At 42.8% G+C, this 19,784-nt stretch overlaps 1 protein-coding gene across 12 annotated transcripts in view; it reads right to left on the bottom strand.

The window, feature by feature from the left end:
* Positions 1 to 8,929: 8,929 nt before the first annotated feature.
* IKZF2 (IKAROS family zinc finger 2) overlaps positions 8,930 to 19,784 on the bottom strand; it is a 121,036-nt gene continuing 110,181 nt past the window's right edge. For all 12 annotated transcript variants that reach the window (XM_056349383.1, XM_056349381.1, XM_056349385.1 and 9 more), the window contains one exon: positions 8,930 to 19,243. In XM_056349383.1, coding sequence (XP_056205358.1) covers positions 18,519 to 19,243 — 725 coding nt within the window. In that variant the 3' untranslated portion in view covers positions 8,930 to 18,518. The remainder of the gene's footprint in view (positions 19,244 to 19,784) is intronic.

Genomic DNA, 19,784 nt, shown 5'->3' with positions numbered 1-19,784 from the left:
ACATTTGGAAATGAAATAGTTAGAATTGTGGAGAAAGAGAAATGTCCCTGTTCCTTCCCATCCCGAAATAAAGGGATCAAAATTAGTTGCTGTTGCACTATTAGATATGTACAAGGACGAGTTGGGTGCCTTTATCTTGTCATCGCTGGTTTACAGCTACAAGGGCCTGTTATTCCCCTATGATGTTTCCTCTGGGGTGACAAAAATCTGTTTCAAAATGTTCCCAGCTGTGGTTTGAGGCTTCCTTGCTCAGGGCCGGTAGATAAGGTGGTTCCCCGTCGCTACATGTGCTGCAAGCAGGGAGCAGAGCCCAGCAACTGGCGCCAACCGAAAAAGAAGCTCTGCCCTGATCTTATCCGTCCGGCGCATGCAACACCCCGCCTCGCTCCATGCGGGCATCCTGTTTCCCAACGTGATCTTTGCACAAGCAAAACACGTTTGTAGCCGTGAGTGGTCAAACACTGGCACAGGTTGCTTAGAGAGGCTGCAGTGACTCCGTGCTTGGAATTACTCAAAGCCCAGCCGGACCCAGCACTGGGCAACCTGCTCTAGGTGGCCCTGCTTGAGGAGGGCGTTGGACCAGATGATCTTTCGAGGTCCCTGCCAACCTCAATTGATCTGTGACTCAGAAAACTCCAGCCTGACTCGGAGGACAGCTACCAAAAGCAACTTTGGCAACGGCACAGAGAAGATGGTTACTCTTCCATACAGCTGCAATGATTCACATTGGTAATGCCAAGTTGCCCCAGTCATCCACCAGGAGCCAGGATTGCTAGATCCCGTACAAACTCCAAAAGGAAAATTTGACTCCTTTCCTCTTTCTGCTCCCTTATATAGACAAAATTACACTGCAATATCTGGAGACGCAATGCTTTGGCCAAAAAAGCTAGCTTCATTATTAATATTGTTAAAATTAAATGTCGCATATGGGATATATTAATTATACTGGTTCACAGTGCAACTGTCAGGTTTTGGTTTTCCCTCTCTCCATCCTCCCCAAATGAAGCATCAGGTGGTGCCTTTTCAGTAGAATATGGGTATCATCTAGGCGGAGTAAGTGATTAGCAGTGAATTAATTTTAAAGTGACAGTGTAATGATGGCTCCACACCAGCTAAGCAAAGCACGCATTCTTCCTCTCCACCTATGAACAAATGCATGGGGGAAAAAAAAATAATCAAAGGTGACGTGGTGAAGTTGTCCTTGGGAAGCAGTGGGAGTAACAGTGACAATTCATGCAGTTAATATCAGCAATGAAGGTAAATGCAAGAATGTGAAAGGCTGTGTGCCATGGGAAGATATTAACTGATTTGCTTGCTTGTTTTGCCATTTCCCAACAGCAGAACCTGGTGACAACCCTTACAAGTTGGATGTGCACACGATAACACTCCTTCTTTCCTCTCCTTGGAGCTGAAACTGTAAAGTCAACCAAGCGCCCTGTCACCTGCACCTTGGCAGCCCTCTAACCAGTCCCTTAAATTGGTTTGGGGAGGAAGGGAAAAGCCCCTACGTCAGTCCCACTTCATAACCATGTCTTCAGCTGCAGTGCCCATGGCTTCCTCTCCAGCAGTCTGTCCTGGAGGGTCCAGAGTCCCAACATTTTAATAATCTTACTCACAACTGCCAGAATTTGTATCCTTCCTTGTTTCACCAGACCATCCAGTGACAATGTACAAACAGGATCGTCTCCATCATACTGCTGGATTTGCTTGCACACAGATTCAGGGGGAGGAGCATTTTGTCAAGCAGTCCCTGCCATGCTGTGTAGAACAGAGGCATTCACAAAAATTAATATTCAAATAGCAAACCAGGCTGAACTCTGCTTAACTACATGTGGTGGCTCTCCCAGAAACTACCTGAATTAACACCAGCCAGCTCCAGCTGATAAAAACATTTTGATAGGTAGTCATTCACTAGGAAATGGCTTAAAAGTACCAGCTTAATTCCAAATAAATCAACACACAAGCATGCATTGGCTGTACCTGCTGCTGGGCTGAAAATAAAATTTAAGACAACACATTCACTGCCTTGACTATCTATATGCAGTCCTTTCTATTTTTTGAAGCTCAAAAGGTGAGCCCTTCTTAGATTGCTATACTTGTTAAAATATTGATTTCGTAGAAATTGCTTTGGATATGGAAAAGGGATAATGAAATTTAGTTTTGGATTGGTTTTTTTTATTGAACAGGCAAAGAAAACAAGGTGACATGTGTCAAATTATATTATCAAAGTCCTTTCCTTTGTTAGGAGATTCTTAAAAATGCTTAAACCCCAATAATTTATATGAAGCAATCATACCAGGAATACATTCTTAAAGCTTTGCCCATAGATATTTTATCAGCTGATTAAGAATAGAGATTTCTCTCCTAATTATATGAGCATGGAGCACTTGAAGAGTTTTTCACATTAAAAGAAAGCGAATATTATTCATTAATCAAGTCTCCCTTCCCCCACCCCAGCTCTGCTAAAAGCAGAAAGTTAAGTGGGTCAGGAGAAGGGTTACGAGTGATGCTGCAAGACCAGAGATAAGCCATCAGGCAGTTGGAGGGGAAAGCATTTTATCTAGAACAGGCCTGACTCTTCGTTCCATCGAGATAACACACTAGAGCTTCTCTATGTGGGGAAATAGCCCAAAATAGCTGCTGTGGAATACCCTGCCTAAATACCTCCCAAGATAGACACAGGGCGCTTTGCACTAAACCCTCTGTCTGGTCCAGTGTGGAACAGGATAAGCCAAGTGGTGCAAAGGCTCTGAGAATGATGGATTAGAGGGTACTCTGAGAGAGCAGTACTGGGAGAACTATTGTGCTATAAAATCACCACTTGGCTTATTCCACCATCATTTTCCCCTCAAAAGAAACTTCAGGTTGGGGATCCTGGTGTTGCGTAGCAGAACGGGGCAAACGACTAAAGAGAAAATTGCATCAGACGTCATTCACGATTTATTCAGCCTATCTCAGACATGCACAGATCACCCTCAAGTAACAGTAAAGGTTTCCCTATCAATAGCCTGGGTCTCAAAGATGTCCTGGCAATGCAGCAATACATATGATGAAATGAAGTATGTGGGCAGTATTGTGGTCATCTGAATTTGGCAGGACCGGAGAGCCAGAGGCCACTAAAATATCAGCAATTTCACATGAAGCTGAATGAACTGGCTAGTGATGTGATCAAAACCATTCCTTCCTTAAGAGCTTAATTTTTCTTTTATAACTGAGTTTATACCAGACCCAGAGAGTCCTTCACCTTCCATCTGTTACATAAAGTTGTATCCTAAGAGCAGCTAAAGTGTCTTGTACAGGGTGCATCGCACCAGCTTAATCTTAAAAACTTCCTTTCCAGCAGATCTGACCAGCATAAAAGTGGTACCCTATTGATACTGTCGCCACTTTGCCCCTCTCTGGAGAAAACAAAAAAATCAATGCTCACATATTAAATGGATCTCAGCCCATCGATGTACCAGAGAGTTTTCAGTAGGAACAGGGAATAGGACATCATCCAGATGCAGCGCTTCTAGCCAAGTCCCACATAGATCTCGTTTTGACCTAGATCATACGCTCTTATCAAAAGATCTAACCAAAAAACCAGAGAAATAGAGCCAGTAACATTCACAGAGACAGGTCTGCGAGAGCACGATAAAGATTAGGATGTCAGTTATCCAAAGCCATCCGGATCTGTTGGGCAGCCGGACTCATTTGACCAACACGTGTTTTAGCACATCTCGGCTTCAGATCAGACATCCAAGGACCAGTGATGCCGGTCACGTTTATAAGGAGCGGGGTGTGTTCTTAAAAGCAGTGATTCAGCCAAAGCTTAGAGGCCAGCTAAACATGGGGTAAAAGTGCAATGCATAACGGCGAGCACAGCCCACTGCTCCACGAACACTGAAAAGCCATTCATGGGAACACAGGGTATATATCTCTCTGTATATATCCATAGGTAAATACTTGGGGAACAGTGTCACGAAGCAGCAAGATGCTAGGGGGACAGTTTCAGGAATTCCATCTCCACGCCTGGTACCCAAGCTTTGACAAATGAAGGAGTCAGAATAGCATTACAAATGTATCTTCGGACTTCTGAAAATGAGAAGAAGCTTGGTTTCTCTTTATAATTAGATGATAAAACCATTTGCTAGCTAGGACCTATTTTTGCTCTGTGCTAGACCACCACCTAGCTCTGAAGGGCTTCTAAGAACTAACATAATGCAAATAATCAATACCAACCTGGATTGATTTAAACCTTGCTGTGTTCTAATGTCTACTGACAACTTCTGTTTTCTTACTGGAAGAAAGCGGGGAAAAGTTGAAGGCAAATAAAGAGAACATTTGACTAAAGAAATTAATTTTTCAAAAGAACTCCCAAGAAAAAGCACTTCAAATGCCTTATGATGGCCACACAGCAGCAGCATAGCACTCGGTATGTACTGCAGGCATCCGAACCGTGCAGTCACTGCTCGGAAAAGGCAAGCGTCACCCAAACATTACATATTTCTGCCACTTCAGTAAAAGGAGAAGCTTTTCAAGCTGGTAGGACTTGCGCTGTTTCCAGGTTAGCCATCAGAACATCTCCTCGACAGATAACTATATACAGAGGTATCTGAGGACAGCTATATTCTACACTTTGCACAGTACACTGGCCAAAATGGTCAAGTGTGGCCATCGGGGCTGAGTATGCAGCATGTGACATCTACACTTCAGTTTTCATGGAGACACTAGCCACCACCTCAGGCACAAGGACTCTACGCCCCTCAAGCTAACCATAAAAAGTAAAATAAAATAATAATAATAAAAAAAAAAATAATGCAATGACTGTATTCCTGGATGTCTGGATTTATCCATAGATGAGCTACGGACTGAACTGGCAAATAGAAGTCAAGTTGCAGCAAACAGAGGCAGATGCTCTCTCAAAATCACCCAGTTTGGTGGCTGCAATGGCTGTCACCAGAAGGGACACACAGGGGAGAATATGCTTCGCTGACAGCTAAGAGCAGACACACCAAGCCAGGGAGCTCAGAGGAGCCCTCACACCTTGCAGAGACCCAGGGTCAATCAGCTTAGCTTCGGTAAGGCTGCTCAGGCCACGCAGATTTGTGGCAGCTGAGGGTCTGCTCCTACAGGTGATGCATCCCCTCCTGCCTTCGGCAGCAGCTCACCCTTCCTGGGGTGGGACTGGTCCAGAAAGGGGTTTGGGAGAGCCAGAGCATCCGTGGCACTGCTGCCAGCGGGCTGCCAAGATGCCCCTTCACGGCTTGGGTGGAAATACAGCTGCGCTTCAGGCACGTCTGCTACGGCTCACGTGGAACGGGAAACAGCTGGACAACTCTACTCGAGTCCAAAAGCAACTGCAGAGCTCCCTTTTGTAGATTAGTCCTGTTTCTTCACTGTCATGAATCACATTCAGAGGCAAACCTTTAAACTTGTTTTTTTAAAGTCGGTTATCGAGACAGCCAGTGGCAGGCTATCACGGGAGATGAATTTGAAAAGGGAGGCTGGTCAGATTTTGCAACTAACCGATAAAACCAAATCAACCGCAGAAACAAATTCCTCTACTTATTTCAAAGAGGGAGAAGGAAAAAAAAAAAAAAAGAGAGAGAGAGAAAGGCTTCAAGCAAGATTTTTTTTCTTTTTTCCTTCTCGGAGATTTCTGGGAGTGCTTTGAATGCTTGATTTTAGCAAGGAATAAAAGTCCCCGCTCCTGATAGATTGCAGCGTTCTCTGCCCTGAAGACAGATCAATATTACAGATCACAAATAAAGTAGTCAGAAGGACTGAAAACAGGATTTACAACTGAATAGCTACCACACCTACATGAAAATAATAATTTACATTCCTCACCACACCCTATAAACTACATGCAGGCAGCCTGAAACAGGAAAAGTAACAAAAATAATGGGAAAGAGCAGCAAATAGTGTCTTGACATTATCTGAACTGATATGAAATCAGGAGTTGAGGGCAGGGAAGTATTTCCTCTTGAAACCAAACAAAATAACCCAGAAACCTTCAGAGGGTTTAGAGTTTCAGGCTCTCTTATTGAGGGGGAAAAAAAAAATCCCCAAATCCTCCCAGATCTATGAAAAGCAGACACTTTCCATAGAGAATGTGTTCATTGAAAAGCAATTTTCTGTTAAAAATCAGTTTTGACAGGGTAGTTTCATCTGGGCTCAGACACTGGATGCCACAGGAGCATTTGCCAGGAATAAAAATAGGCATTTAGCTCTGAAGGGCCAGGTTGCCAGGGTTAAAGACTTCTTGCCTAGGGGAGAGGTTCCTCCGTCCCAGGGATGGCCGGTGACAGCTCAGAAGGGATAGAGGTTCACGATTTGTGTGGGAGTCTTGAATAATCTGTTCCTATTTTAATGTGAACATGGGTGGTAACATGGAATTACAGCATGTGGAGGCGGGCTGGTGTGTGCGGATTAATGAAAAATAATGAGATAATATTGAGTATTTATATAGTCTCATTAGAAGGGCTCGGTTTCTGCACTGACAGAAATCCCTGGGAAACGTCGTATTCTGGAACTCCATCCCTAATCTCTGTACCAGGAATTAATAGGACACACAGAGGCTATTTCACAAGCATATTCCTTTGAAAAGAGCTTTCATTCTTAGTCTTACATTTTAAGCGACCCCAGTACTTACACAGTAATCCTTTCAACTCATATTTCATTGAATCCAGAAGTCATTGTGGCTCCTAAGGTACTCTGCTGTGAAAAAAAAAAAAAACCAACAAAAAACACTGATAATTGCATGCTGGAAATTATGACATGCTTATACGATGCACTAAGAGACAAAAATAAGCACTGAAGGGCAGGAGGGTAAAGCTGGGTTTACTGAGGACTAACTACATTAGGATTGACTCAAAAGAAGAAAAAAAAAACCCAAACCCGAGCATGTTCAAACTGCAATCCAAGCAAAATGTATTTTTACTCCCTTGATTATTGTGAGTTTCATAATGCGATTTTGAGGGCCTACCGTTGCCTCCCATTAACACGGTTCTGTTAAATATTCTGCGGTGTCTTGGGGGGAAATGATTTATTGGAGGGCTGGGATCTGACAGTCAAGCACAGAGATGGAGAAAAACGTACTTTGATTCATCACCTTTTAAAAACACAAATTCATCCTCAGATGAAGCTTTAGTAATTTCTTGAAAGTACTGCATAAAAATAGAAATATTAGTGCTACAGAAGCAAAAGCCAGGAACCAACACTTAATCTTTATTAACTGGGAAAATTATATTGGTCTTGGTAAAGTGGCAGAAGGCGCTTGTCAGAAGGTACTGCTCGAAATCCACTTGTGCTGTCACTGCCTGGGGGTGACAAGGGGAATTTCAGCTTAATGCCAAGGTGCTGGCCAGGCAGGTCAGAAACACGCCGCTTACCTGGCTACTAGACTGATCCAGTCGATCAACATGAAGGGTGATGCTGCCGTTTAAAAGACTCGCTGCGATTACATCATTTGATCCAGAGAAAATGACGAAATATTTTGAAGCCAGTCGCCTCTCACAGACCAAATCGGGACTTGATGATCACAGCATATACAGACGCTGGTCACTGGGGTGATTTTTAAGCCTCTGTTGCAATGAAGTAGGAAAAGGCTGTTTTCAATAGAGTAAGAGATCCCCAGCAGAAGTGATGCAGGGGAAGGATTAGACATGATTCCCTGTTGCCTAGATAGAGTTGAATGGGCCAGGTCAACTTGCCCTTTGCTTGCAGCTGCAGACAAGGTGATCTAGAGAAAAAGGCGATGGCACACCATGGTGAGAGACTCACCCCAGCACTTAAACAAGCACAAACAGCGTGCTGGCCCTGATTCACAGCCAGGAGATTTCTAAGACTTTCTTGAGGCCACGCGCAGAATCTCACTCCTGCAAATGACTCAGCAGCCTTAATGGCTATCAGTCCTTTAGTTTCTGCCTATGAGCTCTCCCCTCGTCTTCTCAGACCCTTACCTGAAGTCAAAGATCATCACCATCTCCAGTAAGTTTTGGGACAGGACCTTGAGTCAGTCAAGCCAGTGATTTCTCTCTTACAATGGCACAACGTGACTTCTCCATGCCTCAAATATTCGGACTGTTGCATCGGCTGAATCTTGGGTCTTTCTGAAGAAAAACCAGTAGTCTGGCAATCCTCAATGGAAGAAAACTGGGGGAATTCTTCTCATCGGGCAGAAGCATTCCTCAGAGACAATGTATCAAACATGACAAATGAAGTTTAAGTTTTATTCAGATGATATCTTAAGAAGTTTCCATTCTCATGTCAATGATGAACAATTTTATTATGGGGAGAGGCTGGTTAATCTTTAACCAAGAATTTACAAGAGATTCCTAAAACAAACCACAAACAACTTACGAAGCTTCATGAGATCTTCCTTTTATTCTGAAGAGTTTGCACTGTGAATGCTACCAGATAGATAGCTGTGTTACAAAAGAACGAACAAGTTAGGCAATGTGAACTACCCCAAAAATCCCTGCTGGGACAGTCACCTCTGGGTACGACAGAGGGGAACTCAGCCAAAAACCCATGCTGAGGGAAGGGTTCAAATTCATTGCTTATGTTCATTGTTTATGCGCTCTGAGTGTTTTCCAGAAAAAGTTGGACCTTGGGCCATCAGCTCATTGCAAAAACTTGGCAGACCAAGTGGCAGGTGACCGATGCCACCAGTTTACATAGTAGTATATTAGGGGAAATACTTCTCTAGCTCACGCTGAAGCTGATGATAAGAAAGTCATTAGCTTCAAAGAATATTAAAATTGGATCTGCACCCAATTTGCCATATTCATAACCCCAACTCATAACACATTCAGTCTCTCTAGTTAATTAGTAGGGTTTGTTGTCAGGTAGAAATGAGATTCCTTTGAGATGCCAAATCACCACATGTGTTTACTGCTGCAAGGAAGAAAAGTGTATACATACATCAATGTTTCCAGAAAGCTTGAATGGAAAACCCTTTCATGTCAGAAGTTTATTTTTATTGGTAAAATATTAAATAATATACAGAATTAAAAACTGCACTTACACTTCTGAGAAGAAATAATTCTTGGACAAATTATATGCTTGTTCCTGAGATTCCCTACATTTATTCCAGTAGCTGTGCACTCAAGACAGTACAAACCTTTATAATATAATCCTTTTCACAAAGTATTACAAAGTTTCTGCAGCTTCTTTTATTTATACACACATACAGACTCACACTCTCACATGGTTGTACAACACTCACACAGGTACAGAGTACACACATACAGATGTGGAACCATGTGTATGCATGTATACTAAGAAGAAAAAAAAAACCCCAAAAAACAACAAAACAAAACCAAACAAGAGCCATAGTTCAGTCTATAGCGGCAAAAAGTTTTTTAGCAGGGGGATACAGGTTTACATTAGGGCTGCTTACATGCACCACTGCCACAGTGACCATTTCTGAACTCCTTTTTATAAGAGCATGTTCCAATGACCACGTAAAGCAATGGGACGATTCCCAGTGTCTTCACAGGCTTCTGGAATAAACTCTTAATTTAAAAGATTCCTCAATTTGAGCTCAGAACATTTGTGACAGAACCAAAAAATTGTAACCTGGGAGAGAAGTGGTCATTTGCCAGGTCACTCACCCAGCCTTCTTCAGGAAAACAGCACTAAAGTGGGCAGGATGCAACTCCCTATGAGTCAGGGGAGATGCCGTGACAAATGGGTCAGACCGCACAGCCTGAAATTATGCTCACAAAACCGTGCATGCTTTGCTATGATCCCACCGCTTCAGCGCGGTCCCTGCATGTGGGAGGACCTGAACAACCTACGTGAGGTTACCAGAATTTGGCCCAAGGAGTGTGAACCACTGGGCAACCGTGACGGTCACCCATTGAATGCATTTTTCTTCTTGAACTCGAACACAAGAGTCTGGGAAATCATTTTGGCAATCAATCAGAATGAGATACAGTCTCCTCACCTTTGTTATTATTAAAAAGAAATGTCTTAAATACAAATTTAAAAGACAAAAGTGGCTACTGTGCATGCGCAGTAACTGCCTTTCAAAGAAATCTCAACGGGATTTTTTTTATTTTTTATTACGTACCTAAATACATATTTACAGAACACCGGCTTCAGTCTACGGGGGAGGAAGGCATTAAAAATACACTATATATAAATATGTATGATATGTAAAACAAGTCCCATCTAAACTTATATAAGACAAGGACAACTCTAAAGAAGCTTTTCTGGTCTCTCAGGTAGATAAAGGACACGAGTCCTGTAATTCTTACATAGGCAAATCTCTCCCATTAGAGTAAATGGCAGTTTTGCCCTAGCTAAGAGATTAGGCCTAATCCAAAATCCACCATCAAAGCCAACAAGAGTCTCCACTGAGTGGGTTTTGGATTAGACCAAAAGATCTTTTTATATATTTTTTTTGTTATTTTTAATAAACATCAATATTAAGTGCTTTTCTTGAAGAGAAAGCTGCAATTAGAAAAGAAAAGGAAGGAAGGAAGAAGCAAGAACAGGTATGTCCTTAATTCATACAAGGGATGTGTTTCAATGTCAAATAAAAGTTGGAGTTAAGGTATGGGCTTTAGCCTTAATTTACAGTTTCTCACCTTTTGTCAATCAAAATTTTAATTTACTTGAACATTTATCTTTGAATGTATTTAAGACAGCATTTTGTTTCACTGACTTGTGTGGACTGAGGAAAGAAAAAAAGAAACTACTGTACATTAACACGATGTCAGGGAAAGTATTGCACTTGAACAGAAAAATAACCCAAAAAGGTGGTTTTGTTGGTGTTTCGTTTTTTTTTTTTTTTTTTTTTTTTTAAAAGTAAGATAAGCAAATCATCCATGTCTGCAATGAGCATGTTTAGAAAGCAGGATCCAAGAATGAAGCATTAGAAGCAAATCTGGGGTTGGTAACCCCCACCCTGGAATACAACAGTAGTAAAACTTTTTTTTAAAGCATTTTCTTCCAAGAGGAAAAAAAAAAAATTATATGACTTTTTTTAATTTACAATTTTAAATCTTTCTAAACATTTGCATTAAAAGTTTCCAGTTTCTCATAAAAAGATATACATTTTAGGAAAAAAAAATACAACCAGAAAATAAAACCAACTAAAAAGGAAGGCAAATATACAGTATTATAATTACATCACTGTGGAGTCATCTCGGAAGGTACCCTAGATCTTTACAGTGTTATGAAGAGCACGTACCTTAATTTTTTTTTCTCAAATCAACTATCTTTTTTTCTTTTTCCTGTTTTTAATATAAAACTACACTTGAGTACAAAAATATGTAAACAGACTGTACAGCCAATGAACAAAAAAACCCCCAAAACAAACCCCAAAACCCCTAGACAGCCCAAAGCTACAAGAGATAAGAGCAGGCCCAGACTTAAAGCTCAGAGGAGGAAAAAGGGGTGAGAGAAAGAGAACCACGGAAAGCCAGAGGAGACTGCTACATGGCAGAGGAACTGAACGTGTTCAAGCTCTGAGGACACTTGACAATTCGTCAAATAATTGATCACAGTTTCAGAATCTGAACGACTACAAAAATAACCAAAAAGTCCTTCCCTTGTTACAGTGTGTTCAGGAACGAAGAACATCCATTTCCAGTAAGCAACGTCAAATCCCAGTAAGTGCATAGTAGGGGATTCAGTGACCTCTACCCCTTCAAGAAGCTTTTCTTATTTGATGTCACTTGAGGTAAAACTAAATGGCCCAATTTACTGCAAACTGGCCTCGTTGTGCCAATAACAGAGTCACACTCTCCACCATGCTTTGCCGGAGGCATCCGTATTTTATCCGTGATTGAGAATACAGACCAGAGGCTGCCGGTATTCGCGTACCGCCGAGTGCGAGGGATTAAGGCTACTACACAAATATAAGGGAAGGCGTCTTCACCGCCGGGCCCCGCCACCGAGGGCTGACAACCGAGACCTAGCCAGGGCTGCTGCGCTGTGCCAATTAGCAAATAAGGCCCTGATCTCACACATAACGGTAATTATTAAGCACACGGTTAACTGCAAAGCTCCTGTGCATTCCAGATCTAATCGAAGGGATGGCAGGAGGCTAATCGTGCTCAAACGTTTTCCTGGGCTGCAGTGCAGTCGCCTAAATCAATACCTGCTGCAGGAAGGGAGCATCAGCCCCAGCTCTGGGTCAAGTTGCTCCCTTTCTCCATACAGGGTACACATCTATACGAGCCCCTCGTGAGACACACACCGATTAATTTCATTGTCATTCACTCTGTTAAAATACTTCCCATGCTGCCAGTAAATACATCACAGTATTCGTTCTTTTTTTGAACTGTAAATAATATGAGCAATATTATGTAAATAATAAAGCAATGCAAGTCTTTCTTGAAATGGTTATTTCTGTCCACTGACTGATTAGGTCCCAAGACTGGTACGTAAAGGAAGAGTTTTTACAGAAGGAGAGAGCACGGGCGATTACGCTCCTGAATGAGGACACACATGGACCTACCCATAACCACCTTTCCAAAGGCTGGAAGCGAACAGGAACCGGGAATGCTTGTCTGTGTGATCAACTGAAAAGCCAGGTGATTTAAATCAGGTACTGGTTTTATCGTTACCTTGGCCTGTTAAGCGTGAAGCACGGCAAAACATCGGCACACCACCCGCTCCTGCCTGTCCTCTACTCACTTCAGAGCCTCAGCAGAGGAGGACACAAATCACACCCTTCCAGGCACGGCCGTAGGAGGCTACGTTAGAAACTGGTGATCACGTCCTGGGCCCATACTTCGGGACAACCCTTCATGGGATAAAAGGGAACACATTTACTACAAAACACATTCTGCCCCTTCCCTACCTAATTCCTCGTCCCACGCACTCTCTGTGACTGCCGTGGGCCCGGAGCCTGCCAGAGAGGTGCTGAGGAGCCGGTGCCAGGCTGCTGCGGGCTCGGGGTCTGCCGGGTGGCATGCTGGCATGGTGACATGCCCTGCTGGCAGGCGTGATGCCGTGCACATGCTGCACGCTGAGGTGCTGCACCCGCACAGGGTAAATAACTAGATCTGAAACTAGGTCACCAACCTGCCAGGAAAGTACCGAAGCAAACACTGCGCTTTTCACCAAAGTGTTCCAGCTAGTAAGCCCCCATAACATCTTCCACAGATGGGCCTCTCTCATCTCTCTGTCAATTGTTAAGGTGGCAGCAGCACGACAGTCAAACTTGCAAACCATTTCCAAAGGACTTTTGTTCTTGCCGGATTTCTTTTTCTGGGTTGAAGCAAGCGGCAGATGCTTTAAAGTCTGCTGCTGTTCCTAAATCGGAATTTAAAAGCACAGCTAAGTCCATTTTCAAGCAGGTCTGAGTTAAAGCTCTGGAGGGGCAGCAGGCAGGAGCCCCCTGTCCTGGCACCCCACAGGGCGCTGTGCAGCTGGGGGCTTTTGCAGTGAGTCTCGGCACTGCGCTGGGGACGCCGTGGTGGTTGGGACCAGCTCCGAGACCAGCTCTGGCTGGGCTGCTGGAATGCACTCCGCTAGGGTAATTTTCAGCCCTTCCCACTCCTAAAAGCCAGCTGACTGCAGGAAATCTCACAGCAAATTACTAAGATGGTCCTCTCTCCGGGTCGAGCTGCCAAGGGGGTGTGGAAGGGGAGAGGGATCACTCACTGCGCCATAGGAGAGGGGATGTTTGCTTTGGGTTGTGTTTTGTCGTGCATTCTGAAAGGGTATGGGAGGATATCATGAACGACATCACAAACTTCCAAAATGCATTTGAAAAAGGCACATAAACAATAAAGCATATATCTAATTATACGATACCATATATATAAATATACTTTCTCAGAATCTCCAGCTGCCCTAGACCACAGGCCATTATCACCATCCATTCTTGTTTTTAAATGATACTAAGCCAAGCTAAGATGCAACTTTGTAGCGTCAAAGCCAATTTCATCACACTTTTCCTCAAATCCCACACTGAGTTTAGGCGACTCCAGTATCAGTGCAGCCTCCCTTCTCCCTCTTATGTCATAACGCACATCGAGAGTTAAGGGCAGGAATATTACCTAGCTAAGGAACTGTATTGCTGCAGCTCCTGTCCGTGGCTGAAATAAGCACCTTTCCCTAAATTATCTCCAAAGTTTCTTTCCGGAGGAAGCAGTGTCTGTTGTCTGGCTTCTTTCAAACACAAAAAAGCTAGCTCAGGACCTAGACAACAGTAATAATGTCCTATTAAAGGCCAGTTTGGAAAGGTTTGGTTTAATTCCTGGCCTCTGCTTTTGCCTGACAGCCCCGATTTAGGAATGCCCTTGTAAACAGAAAGAAATTTGGAAACTCTCAAAATTGGGAATTTCTTCACCTTGTAGTAAAATATACTTCAGTTCCACATGGCTATTTTGCAAGCTGTGTCCTCACACAGTAGAAACTACTACCATCAAAAAAATCAGGCCAATTAACAAATTTAGATTCTTTCTCCCTAATACAGACCGAGAGGTTAATGCCTAGACACCTTTCACATCACATCATAGATGGAAGCACTTTTTAAGGAGAATAAAATTGTTTTAAACCCATAAGTTACTGAGTAAAGAGCTGGCTTTCCTGAAAAATGCTATATATTTTGATGTGCACTCCTAACTGATTGCAAAGAGAGGTGGCTGTAAAATTCATTGGCCATAACAGCAGATATATAGATAATGCCCTTTGCTCCAAGAATATGGATCATACCAAGAGAATAAGCAGTCACACTCCTATTTCAATTAATAGGCCTGTAATACTCTAAATTGAGTCAGAATCTTGCTATTTGATGTAAAAAGAAGAAAAAAGGTTTACTGGCAGGGATGTGTGCAGAAATTGCTTTTCTTTTTTTTAATGAAAATGGGGAATGTTCGCAGGAAGCCAATTCTAAATTTGCAAATGCATGTTTTTAACTGGAAACCTGATTCCAAGAATTTCAAGAGAGTCCAATAAAAATCAGCCAGGTTCAATTTCCTACACCAAATACTTAGAACAAATGGATCTGCAGGCCAAGGATTATCTACTGAAATTCCTAGTACACTGTGAATGACTAACGAACTCAACAAAACTGAAGAGCTTTTCTTAGAAATCAGCAGAGAGCAAGCAACAACAACAACAACAACAAAAAATCTCTTGAGGCCCCATTTTGCACACTTCCCTGTAGGGGCAAACTACTCTATATAAAACCCTCCAATAATTTTCAGTAGAAAGTGAATACTAAAATATATGCTAGTCCAAAACTGTTCAAAATTTTAACCAGTATTTAATCTTTTTACCTTCCCTAGCTCCAGGATGAAAAACTGCAGTGATTGTTCAGAAAAGGACATCGATAATAAAAATTAAAGTAACTCCTCAGCTTCTTGCTCTCCAAAAAATGCAGTTTTTTGAAGATAACTAAGCTGGCGTGTTTCCCCACTGCCTCCCCAGTTCTCTGTGCCTGTGATCCCAGGAAAAGGCAGTACTCACACACAGATCTCACATGCTACCATTGGAACAAGAAGCTTAACCGAAGCCAGCTACAAAACCACTGAGCCTCCCCATCCGATCTTTTAAACATCCACAGAATATCATATCTATGAATGAAAGTGCACACTAACAAAATGCAGATATAATTGCAGACAACTTATTTGCGGATACGCAAGACAGTCTCTGCCTTTCCCACATTCCAGTGCTTTCCCAAACACAGGCAGAAATTTTTTACACTTTTTACCTAGGGCAACTATTCAAGAAACCATAGCCTGTGTTCTCTCCGCTGACCACAGAGAAAAGAACAGTGTTGCTCCCCTCAGACTGAAAGGGATTGCCGGCAACCTTTTTCTCTGTCTCAGGCACTTGTCCTTCTGGAGGCCCATGCAAGCCTGGTGACCTTCAGGCCCAGCATCTTTCCCTTTGTTCACTGTTCTTGAAAGACCCTTCCTGCCTCAGCAAAAATCACAACCATTTTTCCACTTACTTTTTTTTTTTTTTTTTTTTTTTGGTGGTATGCTATAAAAGCAACCCCCCTTTTCTGAATTTCCAAGCACATCCCAATGCAGAACATGGCCAACTGCCTCCTAAGCCAACCTTCACAGCCACAGAGAATCAGACGTTACGGAAAAAAAAGTGATGCCCTCCAGCATCTCTCTGCTTTTGTCCTGCATGAACTCCTTTGATTGCACCAAGCACAAGAAAATGAGAATGGTCTGGAGGACGGCAGTGGTTCATTTGCCTGAGTTTCCCCTACATTAGGATGAAGAAAGGAGGAGGGGGAGCAACGCAACGACATTAAGAACAATGTTGGGAATAGGTCTTTAAATCTGTCTCTCCAAAGCCCGTATATTCCCAGCCTTGATAGCTCTCATATTACACAAGATGACATTTCTCTCCATATTGTACTATAATTAATAGGCTACTGCAAGACTTTACCAGCTCCTACTTAATAGCATTTCAGTGCTGGGAAGCAGTCATCAGGTAATCTGGCCATGATCTACTGTATCCTTTCTAAACACAGGTTCTAGCTGCCAAGAGTGTCACTGTAAAAAGATTTCAATCAATACCACTCAGCTCCTACTTTCAAATGCTCCAGGTCTAGGAAGAGAAAAAAAAAAAACAACCCAGTACCCTCAAAACGAACAGCAAACTGGCATATGCACCGAGTACGCAGATTGAAGTGAGCAGATGGGAATTCATTATGGCCTGATCTTGCTCTCTCTTTTATACTTTAGTAACTTTATACTTTGGAAAAGGTCTCATCAAGCGCATGGAGACTGTGTGCATGGAGGGGGTTAAACCCATGCAGATCTTCCCATTCTCAAGCTGTGCTCTTGTTGCCAAACAACAACATTTCAATTGTGATTGGTACAAACAGTTGGGTTTCAATGGCAATCTGTCACGTAGGTTTAAGCCCAGTTTTTACTGATGCAACCTGCGACTTGCTGGGTGGTTGCTGGTTTTGTTATTCACTGGGAGAGAAAGAAAGGAAACAAAACAGATTGGTGGGGTTTTTTTCTTGTCCACTCTGTAGTTCAAGGACTTGCTCTGGAGTTTGTTTCTCCATGTTTTCCCCACAGTGAAATGAATAAATTAGGAAAAAAAATGGAATCTGCAAATCCAAATCAAAGTACAGCACCTGCATCTCCATGTATCACTTTCTGAAGAAGCAAGCAACGTCATATGCAACCTGTTGGTTTGCAGGGCTTCTGTGCTCTCCAAAAGAAAAGGCTATCCAGCAAAACCTGCAAACACTTCTACCCCTAAATTAAAAGCAGAATCAATGACTTAAACCCAAAAGGAAGTCATCAGTTCAGCAGATTAGCAAATAAGATGTCAACAAGAGAAAAAACGGTCAAGGCTCGGATCCTGATGTAGCTGAAGTTGTTGGGGTAGTTCCATTAAATTCAATGGCGCTGAGAGGATTAATGCCGGCCAAGGATCTGGCTCCTAGCGTTTTCCCATCTGCAAGTCTTAGTTTAGGCTGTTGCCAAGAGGTTAACACTGTGACAATAGAATGAGAAAGTATTTATATAATTATTTACCTATATATACCTATATTTAAAGAACACTTTGTTACTAGTACTTTTGTCCTTTTAAAATCGATAATTTTATAACAAAATTATTTCAGAAGAGCAGCAGAACCTCTTGAGTAAACTACAGACTCTTTCACCCACTCCTAGACCACTTACTGTCCTAGAAGCAAGTTTAAATGTTATTTCTAAATGCTATCTCTTAAAACATGGGGTGCAACTAAATAAGTAAGGCTCCCAAGGATCTCTAAGAAGCCAGTGAGTCAACACATAGGCATGGAGTAACAGCAAATCAACAGTTCTAAAAAAGGTGCTTCGTAAGTTAAGGAAAATAAAAATACAAAGCTTTAGACTTACCACAGAAGGCCCTCAGACTTATGAAACTAAACTGCTGTAACGTGGTACAGTGTTAAGACATATACTTCTTTTTTTAGATTTTATTTTATTTACATTCTAGAGGGGCAATACACACTGAACCCAGGAAAACAGCTCACCCTAGAAAGTAATTTTGAAAGGAATATGGACTTTGATTCGTGCTCCTAAATCCCTAACAGTTTTGATTTAAACAGAATTGTTCATTCTGCAGAATAAAGTTCCCTCCCCCTTTCCTCCAGCCACCAAAACCCAGCACCCTATCTACACATTTGAAAAGGGCTCTCCTCTGAAATGTTTCTACCTATTTGTCTGAAATCATAAATGAGTGGCATCTCATCGGGACTTTAAAGCACCTAGCAGGGTTGAGTGATATCCCAAGACAGGACACGACGTACAGCTGACTGAGACAGAAATGGACTGCCTTTCAATTCCCACAGAAAGCGAGGCAGGTCACAAACCCCTCTTTTATCCCTTCCCTTCCTTCTTTCCATTAAGCTGGGCAGAGCAAATGAGGTTGGGTCCACAAAAAATAAGGTTAATAATAATAATTAAACAACAGCAACAACAACAACAGCAACAACAACAAAATAGGCATCTCAATGTCTGAGGAAAAGTGGGATTGTAAGTGCAGTATTTCTTCATGTGCAGTTCTACTTCATACGAGTCCCCTTTGGATGAGAAGGCCTAGTGGAATGTGTGCTCCCCTCGGACTATGTGCGACGAGAACTCATAGCGGTCCTGGCTTCGGTAGCCACAGATGTTGCACTCTAGCGGGTCCCGGTAGCCATGGCAGCCCATGTGGATGGTGTACATGACATGGTCCAGGAAAAGGACGCGACAGTGCTCGCACTTGAAAGCCCTAATCTGCTCCCCTTCTCCGTTGATGACCTTGTAGATATCCTTTAAAGAGCCCTTAGAAGCTTTTGTGGCATCCAAAGCCTTGACGTCCTCCTTCATATAAGCCGGGCTTGGCTTTCTCTTGGGATTTAAGGCAGAGTTTCCTTGGTAGGACTGGCGGTCTTCGTGGCTGCTCTCTGAGTCAGTAGAATCCAGGCAGCTATTGCTGGGGGAGCCCTCTCTATCCTGGGTTCGACTCTTTGGTCTGATGAGGGAGATCGGGCCATCCATGTTGTTCTCATGACTGTCAGCTGTTTCCCTACTAATGGGCCTTTCTATCCTGTTAGGATGATAGACCTGAGCGTAAGCTGAGCTGATGACGGGGGCCACCTCTGCAATTGTGCTTGGTGTGTGCTGCATCAGGGGGTGAAGTGCCTCAGCTCCAAGGTAGGTGATTGCATTGTTGATGGCTTGGTCCATCATGTGAGACTGCATCAGCTCAGCCTCCTTCTCATAGGACAGGTTCATATCAAAGGGAATATCTGGATAGCCAAATCTCATGAGCTTTTCACCTAAGGGACAAGAGCAAATGAATGAGAAAAATCAATGTAATCACTCCAAAGTTTCACTGTAAAAGGGGTGGAGAGGGACAGAAAACCCCTGATTTGGGGTGATAATCATTCCAGAGTCCAAAGTTATCCTCCCTCTACTTGTTTACTGACCTCCTGCAAAGTTTCTTTCCTGACATAGGTAAACCTGCAACCTCACCAACAGCTTTTTTTTTTTTTTAAATTTTATTCCAGGTGAAGCATGTGGCTGCAGCAAACTCCAGACTAATTCAAAATCTTCCACTGGGTCTGTCTGTGCCCCTGCTCCAAGTTAGGAAATACATGTTAACTGGTAGGAAATAGGATCGAACCACTGAGGTCAGTGAATCTCCATTGGTTTATACCATTAGACATACTTTCCCACAATTAAAGGAGGCAGTACCACATGTTGCCTACGCTCCAAGGTGCCTCACACATACCTTACAACAGGGCTGCAGAGCGAGAAACCTAAGCAACAGGTACAGGGATGTGGTACAGTGGCACCTTTAGAGCCACAATCTGTAAA

The sequence above is a fragment of the Falco biarmicus genome, chromosome 8, assembly GCF_023638135.1.
Source record: "Falco biarmicus isolate bFalBia1 chromosome 8, bFalBia1.pri, whole genome shotgun sequence".
NCBI lineage: Eukaryota > Metazoa > Chordata > Aves > Falconiformes > Falconidae > Falco > Falco biarmicus.
The sequence above is the reverse complement of the archived record's forward strand: the minus strand, read 5'-3'. Positions and strand labels throughout refer to the sequence as shown.